Genomic DNA, 26,955 nt, shown 5'->3' on the forward strand with positions numbered 1-26,955 from the left:
TATGTATATATACATCATATATGCTGTTAAGTCGCTTCAGTCGTGTCCGACTCTGCGTGACCCCATAGACAGCAGCCCGCCAGGCTCCGCTGTCCCCGGAATTCTCCAAGCAAGAACACTGGAGTGGGTTGCCATTTCCTCCTCCAGTACATGAAAGTGAAAAGTGAAAGTGAAGTCGCTCAGTCGTGTCCGACTCTTCGCGACCCCATGGGCTGCAGCCTACCAGGCTCCTCCATCCATGGGGTTTCCCAGGCAAGAGTATTGGAGTGGGGTGCCATTGCCTTCTCCAAACATCATATATATGCATATGTATATATGCATATATATGTATACACAAACACCTATATATGTATATCCTATATATGTGTCTATCTATATCTATCTACCTATGAGATTTTTCTCTCCTACAGTAGTTAAATGTATGTCAATACTATTTCACAAACATCCATTGAATGTCTTTTACTGTTCTGGTATTGTGCTAAGTTTGAGAGAGGGAATGCTACAATCTCCATTTTACTGAGAAGAAAACAGGTTTTCAAAGGCTAGGCAACTTACCCAAGGTCACACAGCTATTAAATAACAGAGCAAGGATTTGAACATAAGCTATCTGGCCCTAGAACTTAAGCTGTTTGACCCTCAGACCAGGCCCCAGTTCCCTACATGATTCCTCTATAAATTGTGTAGGGAATCCAGATATAAACCCAACTGATAATAAGAGAATGTGACAAATGTTAACAGAAGATAGGGAAGAACAACGAATTCTGCTTGTTCCGATTGGAAATGGCAGATTTTGAAGACATAGATATCATCAGTGCCAAAATAGTGTTATCTTAAATGTTGTTTCATCTATTTTAAGAGCAGTCTATTTCTCTTGCTATGACACGAACTTGCATCTCAGTATTCCCCTGCCCTCACCATCAGTTTTGGAAAGTGCTAAATCCTCAGTACCACTGAGAAATGCCCTTATTACTCATCTTGCAAACATTTTTGGAACTGCTTAGATAACACTTTTGTACCTTCTGTTTGGGGAACATTCATCTCATCTCTCCCCCCACCTCCACACCCCGCCAAGACTTCTCTGTTAACTGGATTTAAGACTGCATGATACCAAGCAGAAAATGGCCAGTTATTTTATATCTCTGTCCCTCTGTCTTAGAAGATATACTCTTCATGGAATTGTGAGACAGATGCTTGTTTAAGATGGATGCTTAAACTATAATGTTCCTAGAACTAAATGATAGGCTTATGAATTGGATCCAATGAGTATTTTAGTATCTGAAAAGTAAGTGTGCAGAAGAAATTGAACAAAGGAAAACTCCTGGCTGTGCTACAATGTAACTTTTTATTTATATGGTATTTATTTGACAACTCTGAATAAGGCAGCCCGGTCATTTGAGATGAAAACCATGGTTTCCAGTATGTAAGTTTCTCCTCCTCTCCTTCCCTTCCCCCATGAAACGCCTGTTTTTTGATTTGTTTGAAGTAAAAGGGTGACATCTTGCCGAGATTTTCAGGATTTAGCAATCTAAATGACAAGGGAAAGCTAAGCTTAAAACTTGCCCCCTTCAGGAAGCCCTCTGTGGTTGATTCAACCCAACACTTCTAATCTCCTTACATTGACATTTCTGCTTCCCTGACTATTTGAAATCATTCAAGGCCTCACCATCCTCATGGTACCGTGATACCATGGTTCATGGTAATAGTTAACCTAAGCATTTACAGTGTTTCTTTCAAATATATCTTCTCATTTACCCCTTAAAACCATCCTATGAGTTTTGAAGTATTCATGTTTATACTATTTAGGAAATAGGCGCAGTGAGTTTAAAATAACTGCTTTGAGGTCACAGGGAGTGGGTCAGGATTTAAACTCTAGTCCTTTGACACAGGGTCACTTGTCACCTTGTATATGGATCCCTCCTCAGAGTCCCTTTTCTCCCCACAGTAGATTAATTCCATTCTCTCTTTTTCTGTATCCTTTGTTTATGCCTTTATTCTAGCACTTACCATATTGTATTTGGGAAACTGAACATAGAGATGGGATTGATGGTTTGTTTTGTTTTTGATGTTTTTTCCCTTGCTAGATTATAAACTTCTTAAGGTTTTAAATCTTCTCTTTTTCATCCCAAAGTCCCCTGGGCTTCATCTGGTGCCTTGCACATAGTTACAGTATAGTTCATGTTCATGAAATACATGAAATGATGCACCAAAATAATTGTTGATGGCTCATGGGTAAAGAATCTGCCTGCCAATGCAGGAGACGCAGCAGACATGAATTCGATCCCTGGGCCGCGAAGATCCTCTGGAGGAGGAAATAGCAACTCACTCTAGTATTCTTGGCTGAAAAACATCCTGTGGACAGAGGAGCCTGGTGGGCTACAGTCCATGGGGTCACAATGAGTTGGACACGACTGAGCATCTAAGCACAAGAATAAAACAAAATACTAAGTAGAACCTAGTTCAGAGGTACATTCTTAGTAACTTTAAAAAAGTATTGAATTATAGTAAAATGCCAGATAAATCCAATGGAAATTACTAAAGGATGTAGAAGCCATACTTTTTAGGGAGAAGGCTAAATAATTGAAATTTATTATTTATTTGAGAAAAGAAGGTGAGAATATAAAGAGATGAGAAAGAAAAGTAGCCCGAGAGACCTTCTGTATCCCAAAGTAGACTGAAAACCTGTGTGAGTTCCACCGTTATGTTGGAAAATGATTTCTGATGAAATGGGGCTGGGTTCCAGCACTCCATATTATCTGGTTCCGGGGCCATGGTGAGCTTTATTGTTTTGGAGTTGAAAGATGTTTTATGAGAAGGGTACGATTAAGCTGCTCCCTATTCTGCAAAATATATGCGCAAAGAGAATCCACTGAGTCAGGTAACACATGGGAGTAACTTTCCATTCTGTGTTTGGGAGCTGCAAGGGGAAGTTTGTCCTCTTGAGATTTGTCAACAAGAAGAAAAAAACCATCTGCAGAGATACATTTCAAGGAGTCATCTGGAGAAAAAGACACTTATTTTCATACTCACATTTATTCACCCTTTACTGTTTTTACACACTTTACATGTAATACCTTTCTAAATCCTCACAACAAGCCTTTTTGTTAGATAGCGTGATTATTCCCATTTCACAGAGGGAGAAGCTGGGATGTAGAGGGGCTAAAGACCTTGCCAGCATTTTTCACAACAGCTAGAAAGCAAAATCAAGGCGTTGAACCTAGGCAGTCAAGGCACCAGAGCCCCTGATCGAAATCAGTATGCACACTCTCAAAATGTCTTCTAAATATTTGATTTGATAATTTCCCTATAAACATACAAATGGTGCTATTACTTCTGTTATTATATAACAATCATTCACTTTGCTTGAATCATTAAAACTGGATTAAGATGTACATGATCTCTAATAGCCGATGTAAACTTAGAGAAGACTAACAGGAGTTTAAATGCCCCAATTTCTTTATGACTAATTAACTGAATCCTGTCCTCGATTAAAAGGAAAGTTGTTTCTATGAGAAAATGATTTCACTTGGATTTCCAAGGAAGCTGGCTAAGGTTTATATTGAAACATTATATATATATATATATATTCTTTTCTTTAAAGAAAAGCGTAAAATTCCAACAAAATAGATATCCCAGAGCCATTGATCAACAGATTTGGAAAATTTCCTAGAGAGATTTTTCTCAACATCCAGACTCCTGATATCCCAATTTCAGCCACAAGGAGGACAAGAGAACAACTATGGATGTTTGTGTGAAGAATAAATTAAAGGAACAGAAGCAACATATTCTCTAAATGATAAAATTATACAAGGATGCCGTCGTCTTTGTTTTTTTAAATCAAAATACATGTAGGAGTGATACTTAAAAGAATAAAGCTTCTCTTTTATACTCCCAAATGTAAAATATAATCAAAACATGCTTTTTTGCAGGATGGCTTTCTTAAATAAATGAGCAGAAGGATGAATTATGTGGCTATAAATAAACCCACTGACATATAATAAAGCAAAGTTCGACTGTTTTATGGAACCCTTGGCTATATTTATAGCCATGTTAACAGCCACCTGTATTTTTTCAGGATTTGGATTTCATTTCATATTATGAGAGTGTAGTTGTTTTTGTTTTTCCCTCTTCTCTAAACTTACTCTTTGGAACTGTGTTTCAAGAGAAATGTAAGGATTTCTACTCTTTATATTTGGGGGAAAAAAGGGTCCTTGGCAGAGTTTAGGGCTCACAGAGAAACAGACTGCTCCAGTGTTTTCTGCGTCTGTGTAGTCAGATTAGCTGTACCTGCAGCAAACAACTGGATGGGTGTCTCCTGCCAGCAGCAAAGTGGAAAGTTGGAGTCTATGCAAAGTGAGAAAAGGCGTGTGCAGGTGCAGAGACAAAATGTATTGTGAGAGACTGACAGGGCAATAGTGCATTAGATTCCTGGCACCTGACACCATTAAGTACTATTGCGGGACATATTTTAGGAGCCAGTAAATTCCCCAGCTACTTCATAGCTGAGGTTTCCACCAAGTGGCTCAGTGGTAAAAGAACTTGCCTACCAATGCAGGAGATGCAGGCTCTATCCCTGGGTCAGGAAGATCCCCTGGAGGGGAAAATGGCACCCCACTCCAGTATTCTTGCCTGGGAAACCCATGGACAGAGGAGTCTGGTGGGCTGCAGTCCACAGGGTCACAAAGAGTCAGACAAGACTGAGCGACTGCACAGGTACGCAGGCACCCACCAAAGCAAGACAGAGAGTGTCAGATGGATCAGGATTCTCGTATCTTATCTTGGGACAGTCTTTTCTTGGAGGGGAGAGAGAAGGGGGAGATTAAAATGGGGGGAAGAAATCTATAGTGCCAAATTCTGCAGCCTGAAATAATAGAGAAACCGAGCTATTAACCTGGGCAAATCCAGCCACAGGCCTTTTTTTTTTTTTTTTTAAGCTGCATTTCATTCAGAAACTTAAGGTTCCAAAAAGTCTGGTTAGGATGCCATGGCGGTTTATCCAAGTGGAGCTAAGCGTGGTTGTTCCTGTGAAATTATTTATACTTTTCAACTTTAAATCTGTGGTGAGCATAACGTTTCTAAATCTATTTCTCTCCCTTTCTATCTTAAAAACAGACTCTCAGCTTCATGTAGCTGCATGCTTCATTCCTAAGTGTTCTCATTCTAAGGACCCACTAGAAAAGATAACTCAGAGGGATAGAGGGGAGCCTTTTGTGGTGGTCCCGGTGATGGCAAGTCCTTTAACCAGAACTGCAGATGCAGGCAGTATCTAGGGGTTATTCTTGGAGCTAAAAATCTAAACAACAACAACAACCGACTTAATAGATCAGCCTAATATAAACCCAGAGCTTCCCAGGCGGCGCGATTGGTAAAGAATCCACCTACCGATGCAGGAGACACAAATTCGATCCCTGGGCCAGGAAGATCCTCTGAATGAGGAAATGGCAAGCCAGTCCAGTATTCTTGCCTGGAAAATTCCATGGACAGGGGAACCACTGAACCATGGTGGGCTATAGCCCAAGGGGTCACAAAGAGTCGGACACGACTGAGTGACTGAACATACACACTCAGGGTAAACGCTAATAGACCTGAGAGTGACGTGAATTAGAGAAGAAGTCTCAATAGGAATGTGTTAACTAAGAGAGAAGAAGGAGAGAAAGGAAATGAAAAAAAATTTCAACACTGTGTTAAATTGGAGGAGGACATTCTTTTTTATCAGGATAATTGCGGATTACCACTTTAAAGAGAAAGAAGCATGAACCAGTCTTGCATTTGCCCTCTGCTATATCTTCTCTGTGTTCTACTTGGTCCCCAGGTGGAATCAGCCTTACCAGAATTCACAGATACTTCTTTTGACATTTTGTGAAAAGTAAATAAATAAATGATCAGTATGACAAGTAAAATGAATAGTTCCAGCTGTGACGCACCACTGGCATTTCCAGATTTTGTACTGCATTAAGGATTTATTTTCCACTTTGTTGCTTAGCAGAGAATTAATTGGAAGGTCCATCTAAGCTTCCCATCCTTCCTTGGGATAAAGGAAAAAGAAAACAGTCTCCAGCACTCAGTGCCAATTCGGAAAAGAGGAAAAGCATTAAATGGAGAGGTGGTCAACTCATGATCTCTGCAAATATGTGTCTCTGGGGGGTCAGTGTCACTAAAGCCAGGTAAATATGTCAGTGGAATGGATGGTATATAGAAAAATATGCATATAAGGTTGGAAGGGCTTCCCTGGTATCTCAGCTGGTAAAGAATCCCGCTGAGACCCAGGAGACATGAGTTCAATCACTTGATTAGGAAGATCCCGTGGAGAAGGAAATGGCAACCCACTCCAGTATTCTTGCATGGGAAATCCCATGGACAGAGAAGCCTAGTGTGCTACAAGGCCATGGGGTTGCAAGAGTCAGACACCACTTAGCAACTAAACCACACCACATGAGGTTGGAAATTGATTCCTTGGATGCATTAATTCAGCAAATGTTTACTGAGCTTCTTCTACTCTGTGCTACCCACTCTTGTGCACACAGAAAATATAGAGGAGACCAAGGCAAAGATTTAACTTCCAGGGAACTTACAGTCTTTTTAAAGAAATAGACCATGAACAAATATAAATAAAATAATTTCAGAAACTGGAGTGCTTTGAAGAAAACAGAACATGGTCATGGATAAAGTACCTTGTGGGGTGGTCGTGGCTTACTTCAGATGAGGGTCAGAGAGGGCTTCTGAGGAGGTCACATCTGCAATGGACCGATCACATGAAAATCTTAGGGAAGAGTGTTCCAGAGAAGAGGGCCCAGCACGTTTAAAGGCCTCGAGTTGGGAAAGAACTTGGCACATTCAAGAGCAAAAAGCGGGTCCAGGAGACTGGGGGGTAGTGAGTAACAGGTCATCTGGAAGAAGATGGAATTGGAGAACTAGGTATAAGCCAGGTCATCTAGGTCTCTTTAAGGCCATGATACAGAGACTAAGTCCAAAGCGCTGTGAGATTCCATCTGGAGGAGGAGTGGTTGGATTGAATGGGAATTATCATCTACATTAAGGGAGGATGCTTAGGATATTAATATGTATTTTTTTCACTTTTGTCCTAATAGTAGCCTGAGACCCTAAACATATACTTAACCTTCTTGGGGTTTTAGCTTATTTTTCTATTAAGCAAAAATTACTGCCACTCTTTAGTGCTATGCCAGATGCTATGTATGCATTATCTCATTTAATATTCCCAAGAACCTTATAAGGGGAGGAATTATTCCCATTTTACAGAGGAGGAATCAGGTCTTAAATCAGGTCTCCATCATTCACCCCTCTCTCTTATTGTGCTGTTGTTGAGTACATGTTGCTAGTTTAAAACATCATGTTGATGGGCCACGACCCAAAGGCATGAAAGATCACGAATGAGGGCCATCCTATTGGAGGCTGTGGATCTTGAATCACCCTTACAGCCAAGAGCCAGAGCAGCTGGGATGACTGTGCACCATTTAGTGCAGGGAGCAGGATCTTCAGGAGACACGATTTCCTAACCAGAGCACCAAGTCACCATCATAAAGTCTCAAAGGGATGATATTTGACCTTGAAGGCAAATCGTTTCTAGGTTTGATATCTTTATGTTAGAGACAGAGAATGCTAACTTCTTCAGAATCTCCTCAAGGTGCCCCGAGAATGAATAGGACTGTCTTAATCCCTTATTCTCAGTAGGGGGGTTGAGATGTTTCTTGAGAGCAGGAGTATGATAGGTGCTATAAGTGTCTGTTTAAAAAAGAAATGCTGCCTAAGTGCTACGTGTGTGTGTGCATGTGTGCATATATATATATGCATGCTCAGTTACTTCAGTCGTGTCCAACTCTTTGTGACCCCATGGACTATATAACCCGCCAGGCTCCTCTTCAGGAATTCTTCAGGCAAGAATACTGGAGTGGGTGGCCATGCCCTCCTTCAGGGAATCTTCCTGGCCCAGGCATCAAACCCACACCACTTTTGTCTCCTGCATTCACAGGTAGGTTCTTTAATACTAGCACCACCTGGGAAGCCTGTATATAAATTATAATATAAGCGTTGAAGAATTGATGCTTTTGAACTGTGGTGTTGGAGAAGACTCTTGAGAGTCCCTTGGGCTGCAAGGAGATCCCACCAGTCCATCCTAAAGGAAATCACTCCTGAATATTCATTGGAAGAACTGATGCTGAAGCTGAAACTCCAATACTTTGGCCCCCTGATGCAAAGAACTGACTCACTGGAAAAGACCCTGATGCCAGGAAAGATTGAAGGCAGGAGGAGAAGAAGACAACAGAGGATGAGATGGTTGGATGGCATCACCAACTCGATGGACATGAGTTTGAGCAAGGTCCGGGAATTGGTGATGGACAGGGAAGCCTGGCATGCTGCAGTCTTTGGGGTCGCAAAGAGTCAGACAGGACTGAGCGACTGAACAGAACTGAAGACCTATAGACATGATTTAACCAGCAAGTGTCCTGTAGTATATACGAAGTGATTTAACCAGCAAGTATTACTTCCTTACTTATCCTTCTCCACCCCCGCCCCACCCCCAAATATACTGTGCATGTATAACTAAGGGGGGTGCAAAGGAGGGAGTCAGAGGCAGCACCAGCAAGACCCCAGAGTCCAGAAGGCTGTCGGGTTTCTGTAGCGCGCTCAACAGCATAGTGAGATGTCGAGCATGGTGGCGGGGTGGAGGCTGCCTCGTCCAGAATATCACGGTTTGGTGGCCGAGCTCCGTGCCGGCTTCCTCCTGGAGTAACAGATGGCCACTGCGGGCTCGCCAAGCTGCCTCCTGCCGCTTCTGCTCTCCTCTGCAGGTTCAGCCTGGATGTAAAAACCGCGCTCTCTTTAGTACCCAGAGTCCTGGAGGCCCGGAGGCTCTACCCTCTGGGGCAGCGTGCCTCTAAGGCCAGGGCAGGCCAGGCCAGCCGCTCTTGACGCCAGCCGACTCAGCCCTCACCCCTTCTGAAGTTCTTGGGCCAGCCAACCCCTGGGTCCTGAATTCCAAGAACATCCTGCCCACCAGGAGTGGAAGCTGCCTTCTCCAAGCGCCTCCCCCGGGGGGCCATCAAACCTCTCACCCTCCGGGGGGGTCCTGGGGTCCACCTCGCCGCCTTCACCTTGGAGAACCAGGACGCGCTGCCGCCATTCACCCCTCCGGTGGGCTCGTATCCCCTTTGCCCCAGAGAGGCACGCCCCCGGAAAGTGGCCGAGGGGTGCTGACCACCAGGTCAAGGGGAGCGCGCGCCCTCGGGCACCACCGCGTGCAAGCCGTTCCGGCACTCCTGCTGACTCAAGGAGTTGATTTTTATTTCTATCTGGGGCGACTTCAGCCTTCGCTGCCGCCTGCATTTTTTTTTTTTTTCTTTCCAATTGCCAGAGTTTGGCTTAAGGTGCCTGGGAGAGGAGCAGGGATCCAGCGATCAAAAGACGCAGCGCGCGCGCGCGCACACACACACACACATACACACACACGCACGCTTGTGCTCACTCCTCCGGTAGGGAGCGGTGCGTGAGCAGAGTGGGGGTGCGCGCTCGTGGCTCGCGCGGGGGTAGACCTGCGTGCACTTGAATGGGGAGGGCCGGGATTCCGGGCGCTCGGGCCCCTCCTCTCTCGGAGCCAGCCAGTCCCTCGGCCGAGCGCTCGGGCTGCCCTGATTTGCTCTCGGGAGTGCGCTATTTGCATACGACTTGCCCATTCGTGAATCCGGCGCCCCAACTCCTCGCTTCACTTCACCTGTGCCTCCCGGTTCCGCGCGCTTTGCAGGCGCCCGCCCGCCTCCCGGCCACCTCGGCCGCCCGCCGGGCACCTCCTCGCGCGCCTTCGCGGCTCCCCCACCCCGCCTCTCTGCGCTCGGGCCACGTCGGTTTGGGTGGCCGCTCAGCGCTGGGTTCCTCCTGCTCCTCTTCTCTTTCTCTCCGGTCCTTCTTGTTCCTTTCTTCCTCCGGTGGCTGCTGCCTTTTCATCCCGTTGAGAAACCCAGCCCGCAGGCGGCTGCACCGTGGCGCTCTTCCAGAACGCGCAGGGTTCACAGCCTCCGCCCCCCGAGCCCTTCCACCGAGACTCCGAGGACCCCGCGAAGAACTCTCAGCACCCGCAGCCCCCCTTTTCCTGGGAGTTCTGCATTGCATCGCTCGCCAAGTTGGGGGAAAAAATGTTCAAACTGCTTGGATGTTGGGATAAACTAACCTGAACCTACTTGGGTGTCCTGCCGTCTCCTCTTCTTCCTTCATTTCCGCCTTCCCTTGGTGTGGCTTCCCGGAGTGTGCAGTTAAGTCATCCGACCGGAGGTGCCCGGAGACCAGGAGGAGCTGCAAAGGGCCTCCCCTGACATGTGTGGCATTCCGGGGTTCCCTAGGAGGGTTGCTATACCTGGGTGGACTTTGGCATCCTAAATTTCAGCTTCAAGAAAGGGGAGCTTTTGCCTTATATGTTTTTTTTTTTTTTTTTAAGTAGTTTCCAAACCGCCCCCTCCACCCCATCATCTGTCTTGAAAACGCTTATTCCTTCCCTGTTTTCCAAAATCCGGGCAAGTCTTCCTCCTGCTATGATGGGCCCCTGGGCATCATGAACTTAATTATTCCTCACTGGCTGGAATTCAAACTGCCCATCTGTGGTGGTCCTGTGCGTTGACCATGCACCTGAGAATCCACGCGAGACGGAGCCCTCCTCGCCGGCCGGCCTGGACGCTTGGGATCTGGTCCCTTTTCTGGGGATGTATCGTCAGCTCTGTGTGGAGTTCCTCTAATGTAGCTTCCTCCTCCTCCTCCTCGCCGGGGTCTCACTCTCAGCACGAGCACCATTTCCATGGCAGCAAGCATCACTCAGTGCCTATTTCTATCTATCGCTCTCCTGTTTCCCTTCGAGGAGGGCACGGTGGGTCTCTCTGCTCTTTATCCTTTTAAAGGGGCGTAGCAATTCCGTAACCCACTTGCCTTTCAGGTAATGTTAAGGGTGGGAAAAGAATTTGAAAAAATTGGATTGAAAATCATGAAAAGCATTGCATGTGCATGAGGGAAGAAAATGCCCAATTTGCCCTATAAGCTGGTGTTTTCTGCCCCAGTCCCATTTTCTCTAATGGGTCCTCCTCTCCTCCGCTGGCTTATTCAGGGCTGCACAAGCACTGGCATTCTCCCCTTTGGAACTCTCCGCTTCCTTCACCCAACAGATGGCAGGCAACTTATCAGATAAGTCCCCAGTGCTGCACTTTTGAGAATCCATTCATTCACCTTGTTTTTACCCTTCTTCTCTCTGATCATGTTGGAGAGCTAGTCCTGGGAAAATAGCAGGCAGCAGGAATCCTTAGGTCTTCAGCCTGAAGCTGATTGACCTGCTATAAAGTGGTTAAGGTTGGGGAGTGGGGGAAAGTAGCTGAGTGTAGAGAGGCAGAAAATATTTTGTAATAACCAGTGGTCATTACTGTTGATTTGCACAGCTTTAAGTTTGTCCACATGTCGGATGGAGAGAGCAGCTATACTATATACCTAATATTGCTAACTACCTGAGAGGAGGCAATGCATAAGATAAGGCAAAGTCCACTTATAATTTACCCAAGTGTAAATTGTTGCCACTTTAATCCCACCGTTGATGGGAGTTTGTTTCCACTAAGGGTAGCATGGGTGGGCTTGTTCACACCATGCAGGTATGATGTGTTTTGCTCTAAACGACCCTCTTTGCATAGTGAGGGAAAGAAGAGATCTCTTGCTCTTAAAATGATACTCAGCTTTGAGCAGGCTACCTCTGAAAAGGGTGATGTCTGCCACTGAGGTTGGCGCTTGCTGTAGTAAACTGTTCTGAAGACGGGAGCTTCATTATTTGTTTACTATGCACTCCACTCTGACGGCGAGGATAGCTGGGATCACAGAGCCCAACTGCAGGAGCAGCCCTTCAGGGAGCAGCGAGAGCAAACCGCCCTGGAGGTCCCCTGCCTTAGCCCTGGAGGTCCCCTGCCCTAGCGTGTATTTTGAAGACCTGTCACATCCAGACCCTGTTGAGAACGTCTGTTCTTCCCACCGCCTCCCAGCCCTGGGTTCCTGCTCTGTGCTGTGCTGTCTGTAGTGTTAAGTGGAAGCACATGGAGCAAATGCCAGCATGTCCACTGGCTCTGATTCTTTCTGTACATTTTATTTGATGGAGTCGTCAAGCGGCTCAGAGCTTGTACTGGTGGGTGGAGAGGAGGTGGTGGGGAGGAGGGAGTGCTTGATCTTGATCTGGTTGCTGTTTTCTCTGTGATTCCTGCTGGGTTTTGGTGTAGACTTTCAGGAAAAAAAAAAACAACAAAAAAAAAACACCCTAGGAGAGGAAAGAGCCACAACCACCAAAAAGGCAAAAGCAATTTCCTGGAAATAGAAACTGTCAGTTTCTAAGGAGGAAAGGGACTGGCAGTGAGTGGGGGATGGGATTGTAAAGGGTGAGAAAGGAAAAGAGTGGGGTGGGAGATGGAGGAAGCTAGACTATTACTAATAGCCATAATTAAACATGGAAACGCTCAGCGATAATTAGCTAAATTTTGCTAATTAGTGTAAATGATCAGCAGGGAGATGAAGATATGCATTTGTTAGAGGTTATATAGGCTGGCAGGGTCTCTGTGTTGTCTGTTTGGGATATAAACAGTTAAAAGCAGCAAGTAGTTAAGTGAGGAAACATGCAATACTGCCCTGGCATTCTTAAATCTGTCAATCTCTTCCTCTCCCTCTGGCTCGGTCCCCCTCCCTCTCTCAGTCAGCTGAGGGGGCTAGAGGGGTTGAGCCCAGCACAGGTTAAACACAACTCTTCTCTATTTACTTTATTTCTTCCCTGATTGGTTGCTCAGGACCCTCTAAATCTTCTTAACTGGTTCCCAGTCTACTTTCTCATTAACCTACATCTGATAAGATTCGGCACAACAGAAAAAGGAGAACCAAGTAAATGATTGGAGAGCCTAGAAAAAGCCCTCAGTCCTTTCAGAGCTGTAGAATGCAGTGAACTTAAAGAGTCTAGCATGACTGAAGACAAGAAAGCTCACAAAATCAACTCTTTCAGTATCTTCTTTGGATCCTGAGGTCCCATCCCATTGATCTGGGCTTGGAGACTAAATGCATGTATATTAGGCAGGCTCCTTGCATGTTTAATTCATATTTGGGGGCTTGAAATCAAGAGGAGCTGCAAGCAACAAGACATCCCCAACTCTGGCTTCAATCCCATGTCTAAGCTGTGCCCTTTTCTGCCTGAAATGACCAGAAGACCCCTCAGTGCTTCCTTAATGACCCTCATTCTTACTTGGAGTACCCTTGCTTTCCCTGCGTCCATGACAAAGGCTTAGCTATCAGCAGTTGTTTTCAAAAATGTTTTGGATGGACGTGGTAGGAGGCTAATGGTTGTTACTCACAGTTTCCTCCAACCGGATTCCAGAGTTAAAAGCAGCCATTTCTACTGTCTGTGAGGAAGTAAAGGCCCTTCATTCTGGTTTAAATGAACACTGGGACCTTGAGTCCGATAATGTTCTCTGGACTCAAGGAGATGTTTTGTTTGTTTGTTTTGTTTTCTACCCTTGTTCCCTTTGTCCATTTCCTGATAAGCTGGAGGTCCTCAGAGCTGCCCTGTTAATGAGCACCCCCTTTGTCTAAAACCTCCTATCCTATAGTGAAACTCACACAAAAACAGATGGGAAGAAAGAGAAATCCTCCAAACAGCTGATCTTCTACCCATGCTTGATTCTGTTCTTTAAAAAATTTACTATGTATAGATTTTGCCTAAAATATTGATCCCAGGGCAGCCTAGAGCAGGCTGAGCTCCTTTATAAGTTGGGGAGACTAAGAGCACACCTGCTGGAATATGCAAAACAGTCTTGGGTGAAAATTGTGTCTCTGAATAGAATGAACTCTCTTCTTACTTGGAGTCTAGTAAGCTTTCACCCGTCACTCAGTCCCTTCTCTGAGGCTTGTTGCTTCCTTGCATGCTCGCTTCTACTGCACTAACATGTATTGGGTATTTACTATGTGCTCGGCTGTGTGTAATCTGCTAAGGATAGAAAACTAAATAAGACATGTATTGTTCAGCATAGAATAATTTCAGAAGTATTTGGGTCATTTGTGAAAGAGAAATGCTTCTATAAATTTTAAAAATAGGAGAGATGGGACAAGGATCCAGGTACTCAACCAAATTAACTACTATAAAATCTAAACATCCCTTGTGAAATGCACACTTACAGTATTCGGTTATTCAAAATACCCCTTCAGGTTTTTTTCTTTGTCATCTTTATTTTCACACTTCTATGTGTCATGCTTGTTGAAGTTCCTAGATAATTTCGTGCTATGGGACATATAACTGGAGAAGGAAATGGCAACTTACTTGAGTATTCTTGCCTGGAAAATCCCATGGACAGAGGACCCAGGCGGGCTGGATCCCATGAGGTTGCAAAGAGTCGGATACGACTTAGCAACTGAGCATGCATGGGACGTATAAATACTAAAATACACTTGTTTGCCAACCTTAAGTTTCATAGGTGAGTTTTCTGTATCTTTTCACTCTCTCCCACCTTTAAGAAGTCCAATGCACATCCACTTAAAAGTGTCTCAATACTTACAGTTTAAAAAAGTTTGCTCTAAGGAGCCTAGGTTTAGTATGTGACTTCTACTTTGTTTTCCACAAAATAGCAGAGCTTGCTGGCTCTTTAGGCATTTGGGGGCAGAAAACTCAGTTTTTTTGTAAAAGAAAAAAATATACCACAATGTGTTAGAAGAAAGTCTCTTGACCAGAAACCTGTGTGTGTGTGTGTCTGTGTCTGTGTCTGTGTCTGTGTGTCTGTGTCTATAGGTAAGTCCTCTTTGAATCATCTTAGCAAAGGTGGTGGTAGTAGTCTCCCTCGTGGTCCATTAGCCAGGAGTCTCTTGTAGGAAATAATGCTTCTCATTCATTGTCACAGAGTTCCATCTCTGAAGTTTTTCCAGACTTGGGGCTTGTTTTGCTCTGATCTGTTTAGCACTTTCTTTTGCTCAGCCAGCTGCTTTCTAACCATTTTCTTTCTCCCTCCCTTCTTGGGATTCAGATTGCTGAATAATTCAGAGTATTGGTTGACAGATAAAATGGTATGATTTATATGGCTTTGGCCTTGGTGATGAATTAATTAAATTGGCTTCTCTTTCTCTCTCTCCTCTACATGCATTGTTTGGTGTCTCCAAAGTTTGCTGGCAAGTGGTTGCTCTGGAGATTAAATTGTTCTTGAAAGGCCAGTGTAGGAGGATTATACTATCCTAGTGTATGTTTCTTTAGGACTTTCAACATAAATCTTTGTGGGAGTGGGCAGCGGAGGTAAGGGCTGCCATATCCTAGGGAAAAGAGAAGAGGAAATTGGAACAGTTGCTTTTCAGGAAAAATAAACCCTTTACCGAACTGGCTGATGGTTGAAATTCAGTAGTAAGATCTTTACTGTTTTATTGTCTAGAAGGCATAACATATTCTGTTTTACATTTTAATGAGTGAATTGAGCAGACCTCAGAAAGCTTGTTTCACTACAACTCTGTGTAATCAGGGAGAGAGGCAAATTTCTTAAGATAAAACTTGAACTTAATCATACTTCCTTACTTATATTATTTTGTTAGGGCTGCCATAAAAAAAAAAAAAAATCATAGACTGGGTAGCTTAAACAACAGAAATTTATTTTCTCACAGATCTGGAGGCTGGAAGTCCAACCTTTTGGACAGCCTTTTGGAAGTCCAACCTTTTGGTTTTGGCAGATTTGATTTCTTCTGAGGCCTCTCTCCTTGGCTTGCAGATGGCTGCCTTCTTGCTGTGTCCTCCGGGGGGCCTGTCCTCCGTGTTCACTCATCTCTGATGTTTCCTTGTGTGTCCGAATTTCCTCTTCTGATAAGGATACTGGTCAAAGTGGATTAAGTTTCACTCAGAGCCCCATTTTAAGTTAATTACCCCTTTAAATGAGCTTCCCAGGTGGTTCAGCAGTAAAGAATTCTCCTGCCATTGCAGGAGACTCAAGAGACAAAGGTTCAATCCCTGGGTGGGAAAGATCCACTGGAGAAGAAAGTGGAAACCCACTTCAGTATCCTTGCCTGCAGAATCCCATGGACAGAGGATCCTGGTGGGCTACAGTCCATGGGGTCGTGAAGAGTCAGACATGACTGAGGGTGCATGCATGTACACATGTACCCCTTTAAAGGCCCTTGCTCCAAATATAGTCATGATCTGAAGTCCTGGAGGTCTAGGCTTCAACATATGAATGTTGTGGGGGACACAGGTCAGCTCAGAGTACTCCTCCTCCCCCACCCCCAGGACCCAGTCATCGTAAAGTGAACATGTACTGTGCAGAGCATCTCCGAGGAACTCAAACTTTTACAATGGGAAAGTTAAACCTTCAGTGATAATGGTAGCAACGTACAATATCGATAAGCTGGACCCTCCTTGGGAAGACTCCTATTAACGTATATGGAGACATCTGCACTGGTAACTTCAGTGAACCTTGTGTTTGCTTTCCTCTTTATCTCGAGTGACTGAGCTTCTACCTCGATGTGCACACTGGCTGATCCTGTGTGACTCCAGCCATGAGCTCTGTAGACAGACTCCAATGCCCACCCTCTACGGCTCTCTGTTGAGACCAGCTGCCACCCCAGCCTGATGCCCCTTCTCTTCCAGGGACTCCCTTTAATCAACTACAGTGACTCACTCTTTTCCTTTCTTAAGACACGTACTGCCAACTGTTTGCACATCTCACCCTTCGGTGAGGAAGAAACAAATTTAATAAGTATGAATACTTATATGAATATTTGGAAAACAATATGCCCTTTTAAAAATATGTCAATTTCAGTATTTTTCTATTGAATTTTTTTGATGAAACTGTATTTTAAACTCACATGAAGGAAACTGTGTACTTCATGGGAGACAATTGAGAAAATCTGTTGCAATTATTACGCCCTTGCTGATATAAACGCCAAGCAAGATATTCACCACTTTGGGGAAAGGGAATAAATTTTCTTTTTGTATTCACATATTTCTGAAAAATGATTTTGAGAACATGTGCTAATAAAGATGACAGGTAGATGATGATGGACTTCTGAGGTGCAGGGTACTGTTAGGTGGGTTTGGGAACAGTCACTACAAGATTAGAGTTGGAGGAAATAGATCTCAGTCTTTGCCTGTTGCTTAGGAGCCTTGTGAACCTGGATAAGTCAGTTGACTAAGACTCAGTATTTTCATCTTTTAACTGGGAATAGCATTAATAATACTTATACACGTATCACAAAATCGTATGAAAAATTAAACAAGTTGTGCTTCGTTTAATTTCTGTGTACAGATGAAACATGTTATGGGGATATTTTAATGATAATGCTCTTTCAATTCTTTGTATAAAATCCAGCTTCAGTGTTGACTATTTGCAGGTTGGTAGATTGAAGTTAAAAACATGTAAGTACTGGCTTTCTTCATTTCTTATCTGTAGCAACACTTTTTGCCTCCAAGGCAAGGAAAGGGAAATAGGAGAAAAATCTTACCATGTACTTCCTTGTTTGTGGCACTAAAAGAAGATAACTTGTGTGGTCAGCTTGCTCCTCTTGGTAACTGTCTTCTTAGGTAGAAATCTATGCCGGGCAAACTTTAGCCTAGAATAACAAATTATAGCAAATGGTTTAGAAGCTCAGTGAAGCAAAAGGGGAAGGCCTCCAGGAAATATTCTGAGACTGTTTTGGAAATTCAGAACTGGACCTCTTCTCTAGCAAACTTGTGCAGAATTTAAATACCCCTATATACTGCTCCATATCCATAAAAAACTAGAATGTTTAATCTAGCTTATATTAGGGAAGAAAAAACAGGTCTTTTAAAACAACTATTTTCAGATCTGGAAGTGGAAAACTTCTTCTAATGTCATTTCCTTACTGGTACTCAAAGGTCATAGAGAAGTTGCGAGTGTGTTTTTATGGTGGAGTCCTTAGAGTGAACTATAGATCCCAAATTTGGAACCAAAATTCTTATAGAAAGGATATTGTGCTGATCATAGATTTTACTCCTTGCTTTCTCCCTGACTCTGTGACTCTGGATATGGCATTTTAAAAAAAAGTATTAATCTGTTAACACTTTGGCATTTAGATAGCTTGATTTTCTAACCTGTATTCTTTCTTTTACCTATAGTTTTCTGTGTTGCATGTAGCATGTTTGTGTGTTAATACTGTAGCTTAGGAAAATTGTCCTTTTCATCTTTACCTCATTTGTGTGATACTAGGGTTGAGTGAAATGATCTCCCCAAATGGTTCTCAGCACCAGGATGGCATGATTCTCCAATCTGTACGTCTTTAAAGACACCACTGTGTGTCTTCAACCTGTCTAAGTTCCTTAGGGCTGCCAGTATTTTATGGTTCTGTTTACTTGACTATGATAATAACTTATGTCAAAGCTGCAGCCGGGTTTTCTCTTTTCCCCTCCTGTAGAAGCAGCATAATGTACAAGGTGGGGCTCACTGTGATGTTATGAAGCCCGTGATCCAACTTCAGTAAAGAGTCACGCTGAGACAGAAAGAATGCCACTTTCATTTAAACATACCTTTTCAAGACTAGAAAGGAGCTCTGTGTTGTGTTTAAAATGCTCTGCGGTGTTTAACCGTTATCAGGGCAGGGGGCAGAATGACAACTGAGTTTATAAAGAACAGGTGGTTTATTTCTACTTAGAGTTTTGAGAAAAATTTGCTCAGATCATACGCCAGCATCTACTGCACACCTCTTGTGTGCCAGGCTCTCTTCCAGTGCTTTATATATATGGTTTCATTTAATCCTCACAATCCTTGACCTTAACAAGGTTACTACCATTTCATAAATAAAAACAGTGAGACTCAGAGAGCTTAAGTAGGACCAAAGTAGGATGGGGATAGATCCAGGCTTCAGAGCTGGGTCTGTCCACAGAACTCTTGGCTTTTTGCTCTCCCAGGAAGCCCATCATCTCAAGAAGTAGACAACAAACACAGCGAGCTTAGTGGTTATCTGATTCCCTGATGTCCCCAATGGCCAAAGTGGGAACGTAGCCAAGGGCATTAGTCAGTATCAGAATCACGTGGGAACCTGGGCAATATGATGCAACATCCTTCACCCTTCTTTACAACAAAGAGGGTGACTTCTCATCTCCCCAAGATGCTTTGCTCCAGATTGATCTCCCCTTGTTGTTCAGTTGCTAAGACGTGTCCAACTCTTTGCGACCCCATGGACTGCAGCATGCAGGCTTCCCTCTCCTCCACTGTCTCCCAGAGTTTGCTCAATTTTACGTCCATTGAGTCAGTGATGCCATCCAACCATCTCATCCTCTGCTGCCCTTTTCTCCTTAACCAGATGAAGTCCTGTAGGAATGGATTCTTAACAGCATTGGATTTTTCTGGCCTTTTTAAAAATTATTGTTTCCTATATATTCTTCTAATAGGTGTCTGGCTTTGTGCTAAGAGGTGTGATTCTTGGGTATGTCGACTTAAAAAAAATATGTACAATGTGAGTGTTGTGAGTTAAGTTTTTATTTGGGGTCAAAATGAGTATGTGTGCTAAGTCACTTCAGTTGTGTCTGACTCTTTGTGACCCCGTGGACCATAGCCTGCCAGGCTCCTCTGTCCATGGAATTCTCCAGGCAAGAATACTGGAGTGGGTTGCCATGCCCTTCTCCAGGGTGTCTTCCCAACCCAGGGATCGAACCCAAGTCTCAGACATCTCCTGCATTGGCAGGCAGGAACCCTGGGTTGGGAGGATCACCTGGAGGAAGGCATGGCAACTCACCCCAGTCTTCTTGCCTGGAGAATCCCATGGACAGAGGAATCTGGTGGGCTATGGTCATGGGGTCGCAGTGAGTTAGAAATGACTGAAGCGACTTGGCATGGCCTGCAAAATGAGGAGTATAGCCTTGGAATCAGCATCTCAGATATTTCTGAGAAACTCTGGGGGAATGGTCAGTATGTATGTGATTTTGGTAAAGGGAGAATACAGGCGATCAAGCACAGATTTTTCCAGAAAGTTTCTGCCAGTCTCGTGAAGTTTACTGCTAGTCACGAGGATCACATGTCACTGTGCTTTTCTAGATAGGAGGAGATACAAAAACTGGACTCATAACATCAGCTCCTGAGAATATCTATCTGAAGACCTGTTCTGCCAGGTTTTCTCTGAGCACAGAGTGCCTCGTTTCTGCTCCCCACCCTGAAATCCTTTCAGGGAGTGTTGACAATCATCAGCTATAGCAGCACATGATGTAATCTTCGTAGAGGTAGACGGCAAGTCTCAATGGCAGGTGTCAGTTTGTAGCTGACAGGTGTTCTGAAGGTCTCCTTTGTATGGGGACCTTAGTGTGAGAAAGGGCTCAGATTGAGGCTGGTTCCCATGCCAGGAGACATTCCCTCTCCTGATTGGGTCTCATGGCCTGAAAGCAGGTGGGAAATGGCCGGTGTACTTGCCTGTCCTTGTTTCCCATCAGAAGCCACAACTCAGTTATTGTTCAGGGACACCTTCTTTGTCTTGGTCACTCACTGTTGAGTGGCTCTATTCACATAACACCTCCAGAATCCTGAAAGCCACCTTTTCTGAGATACTGTCCTCACCCTTTTTTTTTTTTTTAATTCTTTTTACTGTTTTGAAATATTCCTGTCTCTCCCCCTCCCACATTAAACCATAATGGTATCTACTCCTGAGTGTCTTTCCCTCAAACTATGAATTTCAACTGTTTCCGAGGCAGTCTTTCAGAATTTGAATATAATTACATGCTTTGGGTGCAAATTGTGGTTTTCACTACGTAAGAAACTAATGGAAATGATCCGCCCGTTCCTGTAGTTTACAGATTATATGCTTCAGAACTGGGAGTATCTATTTAGGTCGCTTTTATGTGTAGAGCACATTAAAATGAAAATGAACTTGGGGTGAGCCACCGCGGTTGCTAGGCAGTGGAGCAGGTTGATAGAGCACAGCATTAAACTGAAGCAGTGTCGGTGTTTTACTTAACATTTATTTGCTCTACACCTTTGGCATTTGATGTTGTCAAAGAAGGGAAGGAGGAGGAGCTAGGCAGGATCTGGCTGTCTGCAGAGCTCAAACAAGGAGGAAGGAATAATCAGCCCACGACACCCAGGTGAAATGAACCCGTTTTAAAATTTGCAATTGCCATACAAAGAACTTCTTTTATGAGGAGCACGCAAGACTTGTCAAAGTGCACAGTTGTGGCTGTCAGCTTTGGGAACATGGACTTGGAGAGATACTTGTCTTTGCAGTAGGGGCAATGACTAGCAAGAAGGAACTAGTCTTTCCCAAGCTTGGCCTTGCTTCAGTGGCTGTAGACAAAAGGTCAGCAATTTTCAGTGTGCTTCCATTATCCATTTAATTCCAGGTCTCAAGTCCTAGACTTATTATGAGCAAGTAGGGATAGGTGGCAACGTCTTTGGGGCTTCTTTATAAGTGATAACTAATAGCATAAAGCCGATTGCTTTGAAGCCTTGGTTTTAATAAAGGCTGAAAGGCCCTTGTGAACAACTCAGTTCAGTTCAGTTCAGTTGCTCAGTCGTGTCTGACTCTTTGCAACCCCGTGGACTGCAGCACACCAGGCTTCCCTGTCCGTCACCAACTCCTGGAGTTTACTCAAACTCATGTCCATTGAGTTGGTGATGCCATCCAACCATCTCATCCTCTGTCGTCCCCTTCTCCTCCCGCCTTCCATCTTTCCCAGCATCAGGGTCTTTTCCAATGAGTCAGTCCTTTGCATCAGGTGGCCAAAGTATTGGAGTTTCAGCTTCAGCATCATTCCTTCCAATGAATATTCAGGACTGATTTCCTTTAGGATGGACTTGTTGGATCTCCTTGCAGTCCAAGGGGCTGAACAACTAGCTCATAGATAAAACAAACCAAGACTCTCCTGGATTCTTCGGGTCAATTTTAGCAGCACTCTGATTTTTTAAAAGTTTGAAAAAATGATTAAAGGCTAAATCTCAGCTCTTGGGAAAATTTGGCCTTCTGAATAGTTTAGGTGGGAGGAGGGTCCTATGAGTGACTTAGATAGTCAAGATTTTATAATGTATCTTTTCCTTGAACCAATTATTGTGTATCTCTTGACCTGAACTTGGATGGACATCTTTGGGTGTTCACTTCTGTCAATCCAATCTTAGAAAAACTAAACCCAAAAAAGGAGATATCTTTGTGCTTTTAGAAAAACGGCAGTCATATTTTCTTTATTCTTAATAATAGTAATTATTATTATTATTATTATTATTATTCAGTTTTTTTCCAAATCTTTGAATGTACCTGATACTCTCCTAAAGGTCTTAGAACATCTAATTCTCTGCAAGGTACGCCCTTTCCAGATGAGCCCCTCTCCCCAAATCTCCATGTAGTCCCCATCTAGACCCTCTCCTTTAGTGGTCTTTTGGAGACTTCATTACATTAGCATAACTGGTTAACTCATTGGCCATTTGTGATTGATTCAACTTCTAACCCCTCTGCCCTCCTAGGAGGGTCAGGGTGGGATCGAAAGTTTCAACCCTCTAATTACCAGGTTGGCTCTACTGACTTCCCCCCAACCCCAGCTCCTAAGGTGCTTACCAAAAGTCATGTTGGTAACATGTCCTTAACATAAGAAAAGACACCTTTATCCTCTCAGCACTTTGGAAATTCTGGGAGTTTGAAAGCTGTGATCCCAGAAGTGTGGATGAAGAATGAATACATATGAGAAGTGTATTTTGGTCATCTGAATGACCAAATATGGATTTCTTGTAAATTACAGTTAGGTACTGAACTAAAAGCTTTAGCTTTACTCATTTAATCTTTGCCAACCGTCCTTCATGGTAGGTACCATTATTACAAAGACACACACACACTACTCAGTCATGTCTGACTCTTTGTGACCCCGTGGACTATAGCCCACCAGATTCCTCTGTCCATGGGATTCTCCAGGCAAGGATACTGGAGTGGGTTGCCATTTCCTTCTCCAGGGGATCTCCCTGACCCAAGAACTGAAACTGGGTCTCCTGCATTGCAGGCAGATTCTTTATTGTCTGAGCTACCAGGGAAGCCCATTATTACTATGAATTTACAGGAAAAGAAATTGAGTCTCAGAGAATTAAGTAATTTACCTCAAGTTTCTCCACTCACTTAGCAGTTAACCCCTTTCATCTACAGTTACCTCTCAATATCCATGGGGATTGGTTCCAAGACACCCATGAGGTATGGATGTCTGCAGATATTCAAGTCTTTGCAATAAAACAGTGCAGTATTTGCAATTACCTTAACCCATACACATTCTCCTGTATCATTTCAATCATCCCCAAGGTAACTTATAACACTTAATATAATGTGTTGTTTTTGTTGTTGTTTAGTCAGTAAGTCGGGTCCAACTGTTTGCAACCCTGTGGACTGTAGCCCACCAGACTCCTCTGTCCATGGGATTTCTCAGACAAGAATACTGGAGTGAGTTGCCATTTCCTTCTCCAGGGATCTAATGCAATGTGAATGCTATGCAAATAGTTGTATATACAATGTAAATTCTATGCAAATATTGCCTTTGCACAGAAAATTCAAGTTTGGCTTTTTTGAATTTTCTGGAACTTTTTTCCCAAATATTCTCAATCCAATGTTCTCTGAATCTGTGGATAAGAGACCCACAGACATGGAGGAGAGGACTGACTATGTTGAACTTTTAGGTCAAGTAATCTGCACAAATGTACAACCTGTTCCCTGGTATTGAGAACAGCTGATCAGAACACATCCCTGTATTCACAAGTCCTATTGTATTATAGAAAATTATGTGTGCTTTCTGAAGCAGCCTTTGGAAATTCAGATAAGTTTCAAAGTCAGCTAGCAGGGAATGGTTACATATGCGATTAAGGGCCTGAGAATGAGGGACACTTCTATTGATAATGGAGCCATTTGTGACTCACCCACCTCATTTTTGATTCACTGTAGAGAAAGTCATTTATCAGGAAGTTTAATTTCCATCACAAAGGTTTTCTCCTCAAGTTATACTTTTAAGCAGACCACCAACTTTCCTGGTTTTAGTTCTTGCCTGCAAAAGGAGAGAATTGCGATTAACGATCTTGAAGTAACCTGCCATCTTTATTTTGACAAGTTTGGTATTCGTCTTTCTATCAGCACTAACAGGCACAATCCTGATGATTTCCAAGATACCTCTTTACTCTTATTAGATCACCTTTGAAACTACGTTTATTCCTGGCCTTACATACATATGTCAGGAGCTTGTTAATTATGAGGATAAACTAATCAAGTGACTATTTCAAGAGTGTCAGTGGTTTTCAGATTGAGTGATATGTGTGTGTACATACACATGTGGGTGAATGTGTGAGCTGAAAAGTGTGATGTAGTGTAAAGGCCTTGATAGCAACCTTATTAGTTCCTGACCTGGAATGTAAGGAACAGATATGAGGCCTAGGCCTGCTGCACATTATAGACATAGAAATGTTTCAGTATCTCTCCCTTATTGCTCTGATGTCGTTTATCATTGCGTTGCATCATAGAGCTCATGTTAACATGCTGATTATAATTTAAGAAAAAGTGAAGTCGCTCAGTCGTGTCTGACTCTTTGTAACCCCATGAACTGTAGCCTGCTAGGCTCCTCCATCCGCCGGTTTTTTGAGGCAAGAATGCTGGAGTGGGTTGCCATTTCCTTCTCCAGAGGATCTTCCCTACCCAGGGATCAAACCCAGGTCTCCTGCATTGTAGGCAGACGCTTTACCGTCTGAGCCACCAGGGAAGTCAGTTTAAGAAAAGAACGGTGTTAGTGTGAGATAGGAATGTAAACCTGGAGACCTGGCCCTCTATAGCCAGTCCCTGTCTTTCAAGTGATTTATTTATTGGGTTTTAGACACCAGGGGCTCATTGTATATGTACTGCCATCCCCATCATCTGTCAGTTGTTTTGAATCTATTAGACTAGCTATCGGGCTTCCCTTGTAGCTTAGCTGGTAAAGAATCTGCCTGCAATGCAGGAGACCTGGGTTCAATCCCTGTGTTGGGAAGATCTTCTGGAGAAGGGAAAGGCTACCCACTCCAGTATTCTGGCCTGGAGAATTCCATGGACTATACGTCCATGGGGTCGCAAAGAGTCAGACGTGACTAAGCTACTTTCACTTTCAGACTAGCTGTCATATAAGAACACTCTTTGAGATAATGTTGAGATAGCGATCCTTTATTTCCCTGCACAAGGTAACTCAGTCCCTCAGAAACAGAGCCGCTACCTGGACAGTGTGTTCTTCAGGCCCTGGGGTCATGCTTCCAAAGGAATATTCTGATGGAAGCTCTTCATTGGCCTTCAAAGCTGTTTTGCATGTGTGAAATTATCAAACGACGGAGTAGGAAGGGGTCTGTAGGGACCTTTTCCAATCAAATTATTTTTCATAGAAAGAAACTTGGACAGCCTGGCTTCCCAAATCACGCTTTTCAGATTAGAAGCAAGTTAAAACAGAAGCACTGGTCCTCTCTGAGCTACACCATAGGTAGTGTTAGATCCCAAAGCTTTCCAGGTATCACCTGTTTTGCTGTGAACAAGGAGACTGAGATTGTCTCTGGGACAGCTGAGGGAATACATCAGCATGGAAAGATCCAAGATCGTGAGAGCCAAGTTACTCCAGACACTCGCATGAGTTTCCTTCCTTGCCATCATCACAGAATCAGGTCCTTACTCCGTCCCAGCCACCGCTCCCTCACTGGGTCCCCACTTTCTCTCTGCCCCGGCAGCCTGGAAGGGAAACTCAGCGTGCCACAGTTCAATCAAACGGTTTGACGAGAGCTTTCAAGCCTAATTACATGGAAGGTTTCATCCAGTGAAAGGAAAGAGAAAAGAGAAAGGAAGAAATTAAATTGAAGTGTAAATCGGACAAGGGCTTAGATCTTGTGCTTCCTTTCTTTTTAATCAAGAGTAAAATGAGAGGAGAGTTTTAAGGCTCATCACATGATACCATTAACTACCCAAGGAGCTCTTGACTCAAGATGGTTTGCCTTGAGAAGAAAAATGTACAATCTGCCCAGAATAGGAGGTATCCAAATGTCATTTAGAAGGATGACTCTGAGGAGGAGGATGGTTTGTTTTCCTGTGATTGTTCCGGCTTCAGTTCCTCCCGCTGACCAGCGGGTTTTTTTTTTATTTTTTTTTGCACAAATTAAGTGTTCAATATGGATTTTAAATCAATGATGTAGTAAATTTTGTAGTGTGTAGCAGGTAATTATGTATTATGTACAAAAGGGTGCTATGTTTTCAATTCATTCCATTTTAGAGACTGCACGAGAAATCCGTATTCAACATTTTGGCCAGTTCTCCCTTGTGGTTGACATCGTTTTGGTGTATTTTTGTAAAGTTACTTGATTTTTATAGAGTGTTTTACATTGTTGCAGAGAAAATGCAAGATCTGTTTTGATCCTTGCCATAGATCTCTGCAGCAGAAGGACAAGTAGTAGAATTGTTATTTGTCCCTGTTTTTTTTTTTTTTTTTAAGCTGATGTAATCAGGACTGAAGGAGTGTAAATGTCTTGACTGAAGTCATTCAAGTATTCAGTGACAGGGCAGAAACTGACCCCCAGTTTCTGTCCACTGCCCTGCTCTGCAAGACCGAGTATCTTGTGGAGCGTTTCTGGTAAAGAGATCGAGGAGAACAGCAGAGAGAAGAGCACTTGCAGAAGTGTAGTTAGGGGCAGAGAAGTCTGATGCACCTTCACTGATCTTGGCACTCATTAAATATTTACAATGAGCAATGCAAGGACCTGGGCTATGCTTTACAGTGGACAATTGAAATGTGGATCCCATACTCAAAGGCTTACAGTGTGGTTACAAACTCTTTTAAAGTATGGAGATCTATCCTTTCCATCCTCACAATAGTTTCAACCATGTCACCCAGATAGTTGCAGCAACCTCATTAACAGACATTTTTCATTGTTCAGTCGCTCAGTCGTGTCCAACTCTTTGCGACCCCATGGACTGCAGCACGCCAGGCTTCCCTGTCCATTACCAACTCCCAGAGTTTACTCAAACTCATGTCCA

At 43.6% G+C, this 26,955-nt stretch overlaps 1 protein-coding gene across 12 annotated transcripts in view; it reads left to right on the top strand.

The window, feature by feature from the left end:
* NRXN3 (neurexin 3) overlaps positions 1-26,955 on the top strand; it is a 1,799,700-nt gene that overhangs the window by 1,193,575 nt on the left and 579,170 nt on the right. For 8 of the 12 annotated variants that reach the window (XM_081510574.1, XM_081510575.1, XM_081510576.1 and 5 more), the window contains exon 1: positions 8,555-10,864. The exons of the other annotated variants lie outside the window; for them this stretch is intronic. In XM_081510574.1, coding sequence (XP_081366700.1) covers positions 10,624-10,864 — 241 coding nt within the window. In that variant the 5' untranslated portion in view covers positions 8,555-10,623. Of the gene's footprint in view, positions 1-8,554; positions 10,865-26,955 lie in introns of those variants that run through there. 12 annotated transcript variants of the gene reach the window in all.

The sequence above is a fragment of the Giraffa tippelskirchi genome, chromosome 7 (assembly GCF_054371585.1).
Source record: "Giraffa tippelskirchi isolate mGirTip1 chromosome 7, T2T-mGirTip1v1.2.pri, whole genome shotgun sequence".
Classification (NCBI taxonomy): domain Eukaryota; kingdom Metazoa; phylum Chordata; class Mammalia; order Artiodactyla; family Giraffidae; genus Giraffa; species Giraffa tippelskirchi.